Here is a 17,099-nt window from a genome sequence, read left to right on the forward strand (position 1 = left end):
ATATATAAAGAAGAAGTCATGGAGCCTGTAGTCATGAAGATTCTACTGCTGTACTTGCTTCTTTTCCCATAGGTACTGAACCAACCTGAGTGTGGCTGCTTGCCAGCCACCAGTAATTTATCAGAAGACGGTCTCCCCACTTCCCATGCTCTTCTTTACCCTGGAACCTCAATGACACGTGCTTAAACTGCCCCTTATTACTGAGCACACAATTTCCTAAAGGGTTTGACCAGCCATTAAAATGTCTTGTCTGTATGTCTGAGAGAAAGGAAAGTTAGTGTGAAGTTCCTTATCATTTTATCAGCTTCATTCTTTGGGGATTTTAACAAAACCTGTACATTGAGTATATATTTAATCTATATTTAAAATATATTACTATGTGTATGGAAATTAATTTGGGGGTTTGATAAATATCCATGTGCTTATAAATGCTGACAAATTCAACTACAAGCTTCGTAACAATTAAAAACACTATATTAGAAGTCATAGATTTTCTTAGCTTTATGTACAACAGCAGTAGATTTAAAAAAAAAATCTGTATAGATCAGTCTTATGGACTCTGTGGGAGAGGGAGAGGGTGGGGAGATTTGGGAGAATAGCATTGAAACATGTATAATATCATGTATGAAACGAGTCGCCAGTCCAGGTTCGATGCACGGTACTGGATGCTTGGGGCTGGTGCACTGGGACGACCCAGGGGGAAGGTAGGGGAGGGAGGAGGGAGGAGGGTTCAGGATGGGGAACGCGGGTATACCTGTGGCGGATTCATTTTGATATTTGGCAAAACTAATACAATATTGTAAAGTTTAAAAATAAAATTAAATTAAAAAAAAACACTCAAAAAAAAAAAATCTGTAAATATCAATGTGCCAAGAAATGACACGGTGAATTCTAATACACCTTCACAGTACTAAAGACAAAATTACTGAATTGTGTGTTTAAAGTGCTTACATTTTACATGAGAGACAGAAGGAGTGATACGCTGGTAAAGAAAATTCAGTCTAGTACATACGAACTGATGTTTATGGAGATGTGACATGCTTGGTCACATTCATTTTTTATAATCATTATTTCAAAATGTTCAGAATAAGAAATAACATTCTGTAACATAATTCACTTAAGTTCCATTCTCTTCAAATGCAACTCCAGCTCCACCCTTATCACACCCCCACAATTTCCCAGGAGAGAAAAAACAAACAATAAACAAAAACTTACTTTTCCAACATACTGTGGATCTGGTCCCATATGTTCTTCTAAAACAAAGAACTGATTCCAAACCCATCCCCTTTTGGGACGGTGGTGGACTTCGGTTTCGCCTTCGATGTGTTTGGTTTGGTTTCTGGTCCCCCTGATGGAGCCGTGGTGAGTGGTCCCATAACACCTCTGCACAAAGCAGAGACACACCAGGACTGGGCAGATGCAGGAGGTACTCGTAATTTTCATTGTAAGATAACTTTCCAGTTCACAGCCTTCTTGCTTTTCCTTGTCAGCTACAAATGCCTAGTGAGCATTCGAGAGAGAAGCCAAAGCATCTTCTGGAATGACAGTCCGAAGAAAATTGTTTAGCATGTCCATGATTTAACAGCCCATCAGGGAATGGTCAGGCTACATTTACATCCTGAAACACTTAGAGAACCAAAGCCGTAGTTGTGTGATTCTAAGTCTTCACAGCAGGTGAACAGGGGCAACCATTTTCCACCTGATAGAAAGAGAGAAAATTATATACATTACAAAATATGGCAATTTTAAGTATTTGCTCAGAATACAAATTATACTGTTTTGCAGGGTGATGCTGATAGGCAAAGAATATGTTCAAGTTCTTTTGTAAATAAACACAAACATACACAGTCATGCTCAAGTCTGCACATGGTATTTTTACACAGGCATACGTATTTGTATTTTAAATCCCAGCTTTATATATATATATATATGTGTGTGTATTTAATTATTTAAAACAATAGAAATGCAGTCCTAGAGAGCTTAAAAATTGACCATGAATATGTGCCTTACAAAATGTGACCTATTAGGGACTCCACACTAAGTGCAAATTTTTAATTTGGTTTTTGTGTTTATCTTGCTTTTGTTAGATGTAATACAACTTAATATAGATCAATCACCTATTACATGTGACTCACAGAACTTCATGGAATATTCCCTCAGATTGAAAATATTTCACAAACCATCACAGCAATCAAGCAGGTACTTAAAATCTTTAGTAAGCAAAATTAAAGAAAGAAGATAGCTGAAAAATATGCATGCTATTGAAAGCCACTCCACATCTGGGATAAGATTAGCACAACTGAACAAGTAAGAATATCAATGACTGAATACTAGCTTGCTTGGGTTTTAGTAGGCCTGTAGATTAGAATGTGGTCTTCAGCTTCAGATTCAAGCCTAGAATGACACTACACATAATTCTAGCAGCTATGCAAAGAGAGGTATGGAAAAAAAAAGATGGTGGCAAAAAGAACAGAGTGGGAAATGCTTTGCTTTTCAAATAAGGAAAGCTGAGGACTTGAAATTAAAAGGCTTCCCTGTGGCTCAGACGGTAAAGCATCTGCCTGCAATGTGGGAGACCTGGGCTCGATTCCTGGGTTGGGAAGATTCCCTGGAGAAGGAAATGGCAATCCACTCCAGCACTCTTGCCTGGAAAATCCCATGGACAGAAGAGCCTGATAGGCTACAGTTAAAAGGAATAAAATTAAAAGACGCTTGCTCCTTGGAAGAAAAGCTATGACCAACCTAGACAGCATATTTAAAAACAGAGACACTACTTTACCAACAAAAGTCCATCTAGTCAAAGCTATGGTTTTTCCAGTAGTCATGGATGGATGTGAGAGTTGGACTATAAAGAAAGCTGAGCACCAAAGAACTGAGGCTTTTGAACTGTGGTGTTGGAGAAGATTCTTGAGGGTCCCCTGGAGTGCAAAGAGATCCAACCAGTCAATCCTACAGGAAACCAGTCCTGAATATTCATTGGAAAGACTGATGCTGAAGCTGAAACTCCAATACGTTAGCCCCCTGATGTGAAGAAACAACTCGCTGGAAAAAACTCTGATGCTTGGAAATATTGAAAGCAGGAGAAGGGGATGACAGAGGATGAGATGGTTGGATGGCATCACTGACGCGATGGAAATGAGTTCGAGTAAGCTCTGTGAGTTGGTGACGGACAGGGGAGGCTGGTGCTGCAGTCCATGGGGTTGCAAAGAGTCGGACATGACTGAGCGATGAAATTGAACTGAACTGAGGATTGAACTTTGGTTTTAGTACAACTAGACAATAAAACTTCAGAAACATTTTGGAAAACAAAAGACAGGATTTGGGATCGAAAAGTTTGAGTAAAATTATTAGCTTATTGAAACCACATTAAACTGTGTAGCATGTTTTTCTCTTTTTGTATATATGTGTGTTTCAAGATGTGTTTAGAAAGTGAAAGTGAAGTCTCTTAGTCATGTCCAACTCTTTGCAACCCCACAGACTGTAGTCTACCAGGCTCCTCTGTCCATGGGATTTTCCAGGCAAGAATACTGGAGAGGGTTGCCATTTCCTTTTCCAGAGGATCTTCCCGACCCAGGGATTGAACCCGGGTCTCCCTCATTGTAGGCAGATGCTTTACCGTCTGAGCTACCATGTGTTTAGGAAAAGAAAACTATTTACTCAAGATTACAGCTATTTCATCTAGTAAAAAACATTAGATGTATCACTTTCTCACTCCATAAAGTTCACCCTTGCAAATCAGAGCAAACCGAAATGTAGACCTAAATGAATTACAAGGTGGTTGACATGAAAATATAAATGATTTAAAAAACTGAGTATAAGTAATCAATCATCGAATAATTCTTTTTCTCAATTGGGAAAAATGTTGACACTAAGTCAGGGAATGAAAAAAATTACAAGGCCCAGAGCAAGGTGCTTCTCTCTATCAGTATCTCTCCCCATGGGCTTCCCTGGTGGCTCAGATGGTAAAAGAATCTGCCTAAAGGGAGACCTGGGTTTTATGCCTGGGTTGTGGAGATCCTCTAAGGGAGGGCATGGCAACCCACTCCAGTATTCTTGCCTGGAGAATCCCCATGGACAAAGGAGTCTGGTGGGTTACAGACCACAGGGTCGCAAAGAGTCAAACACAACTGAGCGACTAAGCACACCTATGGTTTTTCCTGTGGTCATGTATGGATGTGAGAATTGGACTGTGAAGAAAGCTGAGCACCGAAGAATTGGTGCGTTTGAACTGTGGTGTTGGATAAGACTCTTGAGAGTCCCTTGGACTGCAAGGAGATCCAACCAGTCCATTCTGAAGGAGATCAGCCCTGGGATTTCTTTGGAAGGAATGATGCTAAAGCTGAAACTCCAGTACTTTGGCCACCTCATGAGAAGAGTTGCCTCATTGGAAAAGACTCTGATGCTGGGAGGGATTGGGGGCAGGAGGAGAAGGGGACGACAGAGGATGAGATGGCTGGATGGCATCACTGACTCGATGGACGTGGGTCTGAGTGAACTCTGGGGGTTGGTGGTGGACAGGGAGGCCTGGCATGCTGCGATTCACAGGGTCGAGAAGAGTCGGACACGACTGAGTGACTAAACTGAACTGAACTGACAGATTCTTACATCACCAATTGTGCAAGAATTATACTGAATTTGAATTGAAATTTTATTTTAGTTGCTAGAAAATATAAATTGAAATCTGCAATATTGTCAAGGGCAAAGACACATTTTGATTGATTTAAATTAAAATGATTCAAAAACGCTTCTAACACATAAAAAAAAAAAAAAAAGAGCAATACCACTCTAACTCCAACATGGTAAGAGCAATGGAGAGAAAGTCCAAAAACAGAGATTTTCTCTCTTTTTTTTTTGACAACGTATTTAAAATGCGCACTCACATGAAACATCTAATTTTGAGTCTCAATTTTCTCATTTGTGACTTGAATAATTGATTTGAATAGTCTTCCAGTTTATCTAATAAGTTATTTGGATCATTTTTAACTTTATCAACAGTTTCTTAATTTGGGGGACTTTTCTGGTGGTCCAGTGGCTACGACTCCACACTCCCACTGCAGGGGGCCTGCGTTCCATCCTTGGTCAGGAAACTAGATCCTGAATGCCATAACTAAGCCTCAGTGCAGCCAAATAAATAAATATATATTTTAAAAAACTTGTAAGAAACGAGTTGCCAGTCCAGGTTCCATGCGCGATACTGGATGCTTAGGGCTGGTGCACTGGGACGACCCAGAGGGATGGTGTGGGGAGGGAGGAGGGAGGAGGGTTCAGGATGGGGAACACATGTATGCCTGTGGCGGATTCATTTTGATATTTGGCAAAACTAATACAATTATGTAAAGTTTAAAAATAAAATAAAGTTTAAAAAAAGAAAAAAAAATAAAATAAAAAACTTTCTTAATTTCCAACTCATGCATCTCAAAAAAAGAGACTTTCTGCTTAGAAGTCATGTTGATTAATATATAGAACGTGTTGCTTTCTTAATGTCTTCACGCCATTTGGTGTGATTTTAAGTGAAATTAACATCTTTGCCCTTTATGCCAAGTTGTTTAACAAAGCATAATTCATGAGTAGAAGGTGAAGAAAGTGGCTTTTGTAAGGCATTACAGATACATAGAATGACTGATTTCTTTGCAATAATTTATCTCGTATGGCACCCCCAAATTATACAAAAGCAATTTAATGTACCTATGTATTGTTTCTGAATCTCTATTATGACAATTATGAGAAGCAGTAAGTGAGGCCCCACTGAACAAAAGAGCAAATGTAAACATCACAACTGTACTTGTGAAAGTAACTTCATTTACTACACAATGAGAGGACAGAAATCCAAATGTGAAAATTGACTGTCCTATTTCAAGAAATCTGCCCCTGTATAGCTTAGAATTAAAATGTAAATAATAAAAAATAAACCATTGGTTGAAAACAACACAATAGAAATACTTTACAGCCATTCGCTATTTTGTTGTTGCTTTTTAACTAAGCACTATTCAAATACATTTCCTATTTTCCTGAAACTCTCCAATATATGAAACGTGATAAACAGAATCCTAAGCATAACACCTAAAGGGACCAGATGCCTCCTTCTTCTAATCTCTTAGTTAGAACTTACATCGATGTCATGTGAATATTAATGACATGTTGCAATAACCTGGAGCAGATGATTGATGGATATCAGGACAGATGATGCATTTTTCATAGCAGTGGTAAATGACTTAAGGGCCAGATGCAGCCATGGTGAACTTAGCAGCCATTATGGAAAGAGTTCGGTGGCAGTTGCATGAATTAAGGGTCACTTTTTCCCATGAAGTGATGGGACCGGATGCCATGATCTTTGTTTTCTGAATGTTGAGCTTTAAGCCAACTTTTTCACTCTCCACTTTCACTTTCACCAAGAGGCTTTTTAGTTCCTCTTCACTTTCTGCCATAAGGGTGGTGTCATCTGCATATCTGAGGTTATTGATATTTCTCCCAGCAATCTTGATTCCAGCTTGTGTTTCTTCCAGTCCAGCATTTCTCATGATGTACTCTGCATATAAGTCAAATAAACAGGGTGACAATATACAGCCTTGACAAACTCCTTTTCCTATTTGGAACCAGTCTGTTGTTCCATGTCCAGTTCTAACTGTTGCTTCCTGACCTGCATAAAGATTTCTCAAGAGGCAGGTCAGGTGGTCTGGTATTCCCATCTCTTTCAGAATTTTCCACAGTTTATTGTGATCCACACAGTCAAAGGCTTTGGCATAGTCAATAAAGCAGAAATAGATGTTTTTCTGGAACTCTCTTGCTTTTTCCATGATCCAGCGGATGCTGGCAATTTGATCTCTGGTTCCTCTGCCTTTTCTAAAACCAGCTTGAACATCAGGAAGTTCACGGTTCACATATTGCTGAAGCAGTGGAAACAGTGTCAGACTTTATTTTTCTGGGCTCCAAAATCACTACAGATGGTGACTGCAGCCATGAAATTAAAAGACGCTTACTCCTGGGAAGGAAAGTTATGACCAACTTAGATAGCATAGTCAAAAGCAGAGACATTACTTTGCCAACAAAGGTTCGCCTAGTCAAGGCTATGGTTTTTCCTGTGGTCATGTATGGATGTGAGAGTTGGACTGTGAAGAAAGCTGAGCACCGAAGAATTGATGCTTTTGAACTGTGGTGTTGGAGAAGACTCTTGAGAGTCCCTTGGACTGAAAGGAGTTCCAACCAGTCCATTCTGAAGGAGATCAGCCCTGAGATTTCTTTGGAAGGAATGATACTAAAGCAGAAACTCCAGTACTTTGGCCACCTCATGCGAAGAGTTGACTCATTGGAAAAGACTCTGATGCTGGGAGGGATTGGGGGCAAGAGGAGAAGGGGACGACAGAGGATGAGATGGCTGGATGGCATCACTGACTCAATGGACGTGAGTCTCAGTGAACTTCGGGATTTGGTGATGGACAGGGAGGCCTGGCGTGCTGCGATTCATGGGTTCGCAAAGAGTCGGACACGACTGAGTGACTGATCTGATCTGATCTGATCTTGGCTGCGTAGTTTCAGTGTCGAGTACCAGTAAGAAACATTGCTTCTTACTGCCTAACTTCTATTGGTTCCTGTGCTATCTGGTGCCTTAATGGCTCAGTTGTGTCCGACTCTCTATGACCCCATAGGCTGTAGCCCACCAGGCTCCTCTGTCCATGGGGATTCCCCAAGCAAGAATACAGGAGAGAGTTGCCATGCCCTCTTTCAGGGAATCTTCCCAACCCAGGGATCGAACCCAGGTCTCCCGTATTGCAGGCCGATTCTTTACCATCTGAGTCACCAGTTAAGTGCATGAATACTGGAATGGGTAGCCTATCCCTTCTCTAGGGGATCTTCCCAACCAAGGAATCGAATGGGGGTCCCCTGCATTGCAGGCAAATTCTTTACCAGCTGTGCTACCCGGGAAGTCCCTATTGGTTCCTCCTGCTGCTGCTGCCACTAAGTCACTTCAGTTGTGTCCAGCTCTGTGTGACCCCATAGACGGCAGCCCACCAGGCTCCCCCGTCCCTGGGATTCTCCAGGCAAGACTACTTCTTGCCAAACCTGATTTTTAAGGCCTTGCACCAATTTTGATGGCTACAGAATATTCTTCCAATAAACCATTTTGTTGCTTTCCTTGGTCAGAGTTGGTTTTTGCTGTTTGATCACTCCACTCCAGTACTCTTGCCTGGAGAATCCCATGGATGGAGGAGCCTAGTGGGCTTCAAGTCCATGGGGTCGCTGGGAGTCGGACATGACTGAGTGACTTCACTTTCACTTTTCACTTTCATGCATTGGAGAAGGAAATGGCAACCCACTCCAGTGTTCTCGCCTGGAGAATCCCAGGGACGGGGGAGCCTGGTGGGCTGCTGTCTATGGGGTCGCACAGAGTCGGACATGACTGAAGCGACTTAGCAGCAGCAGCAGCAATGAAAACATTCTCTGATAAATGTCATAATACTGTCATAATCCCCTAAACATGAATACAGCATTACCTGCACTAATGTGAAATGCAGACTTCTCACCCCACTGCAGTATCTAATTGAGGTGATTCAACGCTGCCTCCAGAAACTAGTACCCTTGCTTCCATAACTATTCTTTCTTCTGTAGTTAAGTTCTGTACTGAGTCATGACCTCTGTACTGAGTCATGACCTCAAATGCTTATTCTGTAGAAAACTATCTGTTTATGAGCAGTTTATTCTCTGAGCTTCACATCTGTCATTTATGAATAAAAACTTTCATTGAATCATCTTTAAGCATGCTCAGCTAAATATTTGAATTTATGATTTAATCGCTGAGTATCACTTAAGACTTTTCTTATGCTGACTTTCATGAGCATCACCCAAGATTCAGTAATGAGCCATTTACAGATTTTAAGTATAATCATTCCATCAAAGGGCTTGGGGGCAGAGCCATTCTCAAAGAGAAATATTATCACATTTACTCCACATGTACTGCTTTTAACTTGGGCCTTTGACTGGACTTTCTTTTCTGTTCATTCTCAATTTATAAATCTGGAAACCCAAAGAAGTCCAGAGAATACCTTCTGTTTATTTATTTATTTTTAAGAAGATTTCTTTGGTATTTTTCTTGTTTTGGAAACATCTGTAAAATATACACTGTCAACCTTATTTTATGAATGCATCTTTCTATTTTCTGTATGTGTGGAGTAATGTAAGATACTATTTCACATGTTCAAAAAGCCTATAATTATAATTGCTACCAAATTCTAAGCTTTAGCATCACATATTACCAGCAGTAATTGATCTGACTTCGAATATTTAAGGAGAAAATGTCAAAGAAGATAAAGCATGATTGAAAGTTTGTAATTTTTGGATTTTTTTCATTGCAAATATACAAGGACATCTTAGGTGGAGAAACACAATTTAATGCTAATATGATGTCCAGTGGACAGAAGGGGATCTTCTCACCTGTCAAACCTACAAACCAATTGGATGAGAAGGCTGTTCTTCATAAGAATGTGATGCATCTTGAACATGATGTAATTTAACTTTTCAATGGTAAATTATTAAAATCCATACTGCCAGGCAGATTTAAACATAAGGAAATTTACATTTGAATTCTGGGGTGCTTATATAAAGCAAACATTACAAAAACTGAACAAAACCTATGTTTCAGTTTAATAAAAATAAATGCACTACTATCTATCTTTGTGTATGTGCATTTATACGTATGTATGTATTTACTTACCTATCTACATTCAGGATATTGTGTTCTATGCATGCTTAGTCTCTCAGTCATGCCCGACTCTTGTGATACCATAGGTTGTAGCCTGCCAGGCTCCTCTGTCCATGGGATTCTCCAGGCAAGAATACTGGAGTGTGTAGCTATTTGCTTCTCCAGAGTGTCTTCCCAACCCAAGGATTGAACCCAGGTCTCCTCCATTGCATACGGATTTTAAACCAATTGAGCTACAGCCTTAAGTTATCTGTTGGGTTAGTATTTACAGGCAAAACGGCTGTTGCTGGTAAGATGCATTCTCAGATGTATATCTGAGCCTTTGAACTGTGGTTTCCATCATTTTCAGAACAAGTGATGAATAATATCAGTAGCAGTCTCTTGTTCTAAGCCTAGTTCTGAATTTCCATTGATTCTGGCTTCTGAATTTTGGTTTTACCTACCTGTCCTCTAGAAATAGCAATCCACTCCAGTATTCTTGCCTGGAAAATCCCATGGACAGAGGAGTCTGGCAGACTACATTTGATGGGGTTGCAAAGAGTCAGACACGACTTAGCAACTAAAACATCACTGCCATTTTCAATTTTACTGTTTTTTCCATTAGTGTTTTAATCTTCCTCAATTGATAAGTTATCTGATTAGTAATTAATTTTACTTGTCTCCTTCAGTGTCAGCTTAAACAGCTCTTGTTTATAGTCAAAATGCAAATACTCATAGACGACATGACATTGTAGAGAACTTCACCTAAATTAGTTGCAAGTTTTATTTCCAGGTTGGCTCCCAAATCAATATTTTCAATTTCAATCTGTCCATTTCAGGATATAGTCCTTCACAGTCCCAAGATTTGTGTATGATCAACTGCATTTACTTAAAACATATATATTTATTTTATAGTTAACATATATGTATTTCAGAGGTAAAGAATAGACTTTTGGCTCAGTGGGAGAAGGAGAGGGTCGCATGATTTGAGAGAATAGAATTGAAACATATATATTACCATATGTAAAACAGGTTACTAGTGAGAGTTTGATATATGACACAGGGCACCCAAATGAGTGCTCTGGGACAACCTGGAGGGATAGGGTGGGGAGGGAGGTGGGAGGCTCTTTCAGGATGGAGGAGATACATGTAAGCCTATGGTCGATTCATAATGATGCTTGGCAAAATAATAATAATAATAATAAATCACAATATTATTAAGTACTTATCCTCCAATTGAATAAATAGATTGAAAAAATAAAATATGTATATTTAATTTTAAAATGGGCTTTCCTGGTGGCTTAGGTGATAAAGAATCTGCCTGCAATATAGGAGACCCAGGTTCAATCCCTGGGTTGGGAAAATCTGGAGAAGGGAATAGCAACCCACTTCAGTATCACTGTCTGGAGAATTCCATGGACAGAGGAGCTTGGCGTGCTGCAGTTTATGGGGTCACAAAGAGTTGGACATGACTGACTAAGCACACAAATATAAATTACATTTTAAATAGTCTTAAAATGTGAAATATTAATTTAAGTTTCATAGATGTGGTGATAAACCCACTACACACTTGAAGGCATTACTTTCTCACATGGTTAATTCAATTTTCTTTGCTGTAAAAGCCTTATTCCCCAAACCCCATTTAGTAAAACCTATCTTTTGTAGCCTGGATTAAAGGGTGTTTCTTTATAAAGACTTCTCTATTTGAAGAGACAATTCTCTTTGGGTCTTTTGTGTTTCTGCACATTTTCTGAGCAAGAGGCATTGACAGCTTTGTTTCATTCTATTTTTTCAAGGATGTTATATAGCAAATAGTCTTCGAATAGACAGAACCTTCTTTGGGGGAAGCAGGTAGATTTATTTTCTGACAATTATAAATATCATGTCTTTATCTAGGTAAAAGGTTGGAGAGGTGTGTTACTAGATCCTTTAGGAGACAGGGGATCCCAAAATTCAGGGGTCCTTAGCTGTGACCCAAATACACTAAGTGTGCATTATATATCTGGCGGCCTCCTGTTCCCCAGTGGCATGCAAGGACAATGGAAACTCATGCTTTCTGCTGTGCTGTAATAAAGCCTTCAGTCCAGAGGTTTTGTGTTCTGCCAGCATCTATAAAACTGTGGCAACCTAACTTATTAACTTGAAAATACAGTAACATCTCAAATTCTTCACTTGAAAGTCAAGTGATATATCATGCTATTCTAAGTCACTTCAGTTGTGTCCAGCTCTGTGCGACCCCATAGATGGCAGCCCACGAGGCTCCCCCGTCCCTGGGATTCTCCAGGCAAGAACACTGGAGTGGGCTGCCATTTCCTTCTCCAATGCATGAAAGTGAAAAGTGAAAGTGAAGTCGCTCAGTTGTGTCCAACTCTTAGCGACCCCATGGATTGCAGCCTAACAGGCTCCTCCGTCCATGGGATTTTCCAAGCAAGAGTACTGGAGTGGGGTGCCATTGCCTTCTCCGAATGCAACAGTCTAGTTTAATGTAATCACTTGCTCCTCTGAATTTCTATAACATTTATCTAATTCTTTCTTACTTTTGCAAACCACTATTCTATTTATGTAGGTGCTATTTAATTTTTCCTTTGAATCAGATTTTTTATAGTTCAAACACTATGTTTTATGTATTTTGTATTTTCCATCTCCTATACTGGCTAGTGAAGTACCTTACATATTGTAGCCAATAAGTAATTATTTGTTGAGTGAAGTAATAAATACATGGGAAACAGACAAATTAGTTCAGGGTTTGTATAGCAAGAATGGTGTTAAAATTCCAAGTTTCAACTTAGAACATTTAATTGTAATAATGTGTTACAAAAGAAAAAACATACTTTTTAAAAAGCATGCTATGATGTGGTTGACATACTTTGTTTCTTACTTAAAACTTGTCACAATCAAGGAAGTGAAAGTACTGTACTGGATAACAAAGTTTCATTTCATCAATCAAATCCTGATTTCTCACTAAGTTAAATGGAGGAAATTAAGGAAGTCATTCATGGAGGAAATTAAGGAAATCATTCAAATATGGAACTAAATGTGCATGAGTAAACGTTGCAAAGGCATATACTCTATGCCACTATGAGCAATATTTTATTCACTATATATATAGTAAAAATGTATATGAACATTCCTACTATGTTGGCATACACACACACATATATACATATTGGAGATCATTCACATTGTTGCTATTCTTCTCTCTCAAGATACACTTCATTATTTTTAAATTAATGCAAACATGTTTATATAGGGTTTTATTATTTCATACATTCCAGAAATTATGCATAGAAGTAGGAAGAGCAATGTCCTGAAAGGATATGCATAAGTAAAATGATACTGACAATATTGTTTGATTTGGCTGCAACAGTTAATATCATAGAATTATCCCCAGTTTTCAGGTTTCTGATTCTAATCTTCATAATACATAGCAAAGTTATTCAAAAAATTAGAAAACAACAATAGAAGAAAGAAAATGGTATCCAATGCAATATTTCCTGGCTTATCTGTATTTGTCAGAGTGATGAATATTTTGATTTTCTTCACGTCTTCGAAAAGTACTTCTACCTGTCATACTATTTTTTTGTGTTTTATGTTCTTGTATGTATGTGTGCATTTCACATAATAGTGTTTCATGAAATTAATTTTAAAATGATTATTTGGTTTGATTTAAATCATCAAAAAATACTAAAGGAATCCTACTGGCACAGAGACTCAGAGTAGCTTCACTATCTTATGCCAGACTTAAGTCTCTTAACCTCACTTCCCTGGAAAAAAAAGACTATATTTCTTAGCCTCACTGGTAGCTGAGTAGGGTCCAATTCCTGAATTCTAGCCAATGGAATATAGGGACAAGTACTCTGTTAACTTTCTAGGAAATTTCCCTAGAAGGCTGTTGATCTATTCTACCCAATCCCTCCATCTCGATACAAGAATCCTGATTGTGATGTCTGGAGCCCCCAATTGGATCATGAAAGTGAAAGCCATTGCCTAGAGACAGAGGAACCAAGCAACTTTATCTCAGAGAGCACTGAAGAGCAAACTGCCATGTGAGCCCTGGGCTGCCTCTCTGAGCTCAGTTAAGAGAGAAAGTATTTCAGTCTGTGTAAAGCCACAACTATTTCATGTTTCTGTTACACAGAGCTGACCATAACTCTGATTTAACAACTGTTGAGCTGAAATGGTGTATTCTCCATGGCTTTGGAGTTGGAGGGTTTGGGAAATAAAATACAGAGGAAGGAGAGAAAGGAAAGGAAAATAAGAATAAAAGCATGGGAAGATGATGCATGACAGTCTATTCTAAACGCCAGAGAACTTATTTTTTGGAGGAAATCTTCTCTGCATTTTTTAATCACAAGTATGAAAATGTGCAGGTCTTGATTTTCACTCTTTTCCCTCTGAAGTCAGAAGGCATATCTTATGCCTTCACTGTGTCATTCCCAGCGTATAGCACTACGTGATGCAAACAGGAGTGACAAAGGGCTCCCTTAACACCTCTCCCTTTGAAATCTACCCTCCAGCTATATTTCATCTCCTCAAACTCTTGCTTGAAATTCCTTCATGCCTTTGCTTCACCTGCAGAATAGAAAAAAAGAAAAAAAAACCCACAAGAAATTCATGACTTGCCAATATCGGAGGCAGTTCCACTTCTCTTCTCATCTTTACTGCCTGCCCTGGAAAACCCACAACCCATCCATATTTTACCATGCTCACCATATCATAGTGGCTCAGCAGTAAAGAGCCTGTCTGCAATGCAAGAGAGGCAAGAGACCTGGGTTTGATCCCTGGGTTGGCAAGATTCCTTTGAGGAGGAAATGGCAACACACTCCAGTATTCTTCCCTGGAAAATCCCATGGACAGAGGAGCCTGGTGGGCTACAGTCCATGGGGTCACAAGAGTCAGACATGACTTAGTGACTAAACCACCATCTCCTGACTAGGCTGCACTCCTGCTAGCTTTATGCCTCTGTATGTGCTGTTTCTTCTAAATGAAAAGTCCACGACATTGTTTTAATAACCAGCAAATCACCAGTTCCCAAGTGAGTTTTCAGAGACCATCACCATGTTCCTAAGGTCCCCTGTTCTCTTTACAGTCATAAAAAAGTTAAGAATTTGCCACTCCATTTTGACATTTCTTTTTTTTTTATTTTATTTTATTATTTAACTTTACAAATAATGTATTGGTTTTGCCATATATCAACATGAATCCGCCACAGGTATACACGTGTTCCCCATCCTCAACCCTCCTCCCCTCCCCCTCCCCGTACCAAAAAAAAAAAAAAAAAAAAAAATGTCAAAAGGAAAAAAAAAAAAAAAAAAAAAAAAAGAAATGTCAAAAGGAAAAAACAAAACAAAAGATAAAAGCAAAATTTCTTGAACTAAATAACAATGAAAATACAACATATCAATTTTTAAAATTATATGGGAAAAATAAATAAATAAATAACATGGATACTAAAAAAGAAAAAGAATTTGCCACTCCAAAATATGCCACTCAGGCATACAGATTAAGTTAAAGGCACTTGAAAATCACCAGATGCAAAAAGCATACCCTGACTTTCTTAAAAGTAGGAGGTAAAACTCAAATAGAAGAGGTGCCCTCTTTAATATAGAAGGAAAGAAACATTCTCACCAAACTGGGAAGTGGACACCAAGAGAAATCTGTATTAAGAAGGCTTGCTAAATTAACTCATAGCTTTCTAGTCACTTCTCTACCTAATTCACTAAGTAGCCCAAGCAGCCTTTGCCTTGTCACTTTTTCACAATTTCTTATTCTTTGTCCAACTCAGTATATAAATATCGGCTCAAACTGCTTCTTTGGATCTTAATTTCCTTAAGAGGACTCCCATCTCACAGGAAAAAAAAAAAAAAAACCTTATATTAAATAAATGTGTATGTTTTTCTCTTATTAATTGCTCTTATTTCAAGAGCCCCAGTCAAGAATCTAAAAGGTATATGGAAAAAACGTTTTTCTTCCCCTAGAGTCATATTAGTCATTTATTACATGACTTACACATTTCCGGTCTTCCAAAAAAGACTAGAACTTGCTATCAGGTGCAGGCAGTCAAGATTCAGTTTAGTCAATGAACAAACAGTCAAATGAATAAACAAAGCCAAGTTTGTGCTTCTATCAGTTTTGAGTGTCTCATGTACTACTCATGTGTCTTTAGCCCAATATTCTCATATGTAAAATAGGTCCAATAACTCACAAAAGCTCTGTGAGAATTAATCAAAGCTGTGAACACAGTCAAGAATACACGGAAGACGCAGTCAAAATCTACCACCACTTCTAGGAAAATAAAGTATATGGTTCAGTAGCATATTCCTTATATGATATAATACATGTAATTTGCAGGTATTATTGGAATTATTTGCTATGATTCAGATAACAATGAAATATTTTAATTATAATTTGGATTTTGTATTTTGGGGAAAGAAATTAAAGCTAAACACTAAGAAACAAGAGTGCTTGCATACTGACTTGATAATGAATATTTAATACTTGTGTGCCTTTTCTTAGAGCTCTGGTTTTCTATTCATATAATATATGGTATATGTGTAATTTTAAAAAAGTGCTTCCCATATGTTCTGAAAAACTTTTTGGAAAGCATACATTCCACAAAGTAACTACATAAATGTTTCAAACTGATGCACACCCAAAAAGATACTTAATGATGGGTAAAATATAACCGACAATGAAATTGAAAGAATTTAACTTTGTTCTAGATCATGGAAAAAGCAAGAGAGTTCCAGAAAAACATCTACTTCTCCTTTATTGACTATGCCAAAGTCCTTGACTGTGTGGATCACAATAAACTGTGGAAAATTCTGAAAGAGATGGGAATACCAGACCACCTGATCTGCCTCTTGAGAAATTTGTATGAAGGTCAGGAAGCAACAGTTAGAACTGGACATGGAACAACAGACTGGTTCCAAATAGGAAAAGGAGTATGTCAAGGCTGTATATTGCCACCCTGCTTATTTAACTTATATGCAGAGTACATCATAAGAAACGCTGGACTGGAAGAAACACAAGCTGGAATCAAAATCGCCGGGAGAAAGATCAATAACCTCAGATATGCAGATGACACCACCCTTATGGCAGAAAGTGAAGAGGAACTCAAAAGCCTCTTGGTGAAAGTGAAAGTGCAGAGTGAAAAAGTTGGCTTAAAGCTCAACATTCAGAAAACGAAGATCATGGCATCCGGTCCCATCACTTCATGGGAAATAGATGGGGAAACAGTGGAAACAGTGTCAGACTTTATTTTGGGGGGCTCCAAAATCACTACAGATGGTGACTGCAGCCATGAAATTAAAAGATGCTTACCCCTTGGAAGGAAAGTTATGACCAACCTAGATAGCATATTCAAAAGCAGAGACATTACTTTGCCAACAAAGGTCCGTCTAGTCAAGGCTATGGTTTTTCCAGT

The 17,099-nt window shown here is 38.6% G+C and overlaps 1 protein-coding gene across 1 annotated transcript in view; it reads right to left on the reverse strand.

Annotated features, from left to right (window-relative positions):
* CDH18 (cadherin 18, type 2) overlaps positions 1–17,099 on the reverse strand; it is a 597,814-nt gene that overhangs the window by 403,846 nt on the left and 176,869 nt on the right. Inside the window, exon 2 of the mRNA XM_010832133.1 lies at positions 1,216–1,699. Coding sequence (XP_010830435.1) covers positions 1,216–1,443 — 228 coding nt within the window. The 5' untranslated portion in view covers positions 1,444–1,699. The remainder of the gene's footprint in view (positions 1–1,215; positions 1,700–17,099) is intronic.

Source organism: Bison bison, unplaced genomic scaffold (assembly GCF_000754665.1).
Source record: "Bison bison bison isolate TAMUID 2011002044 unplaced genomic scaffold, Bison_UMD1.0 scf7180017864538, whole genome shotgun sequence".
Taxonomy (NCBI): domain Eukaryota; kingdom Metazoa; phylum Chordata; class Mammalia; order Artiodactyla; family Bovidae; genus Bison; species Bison bison.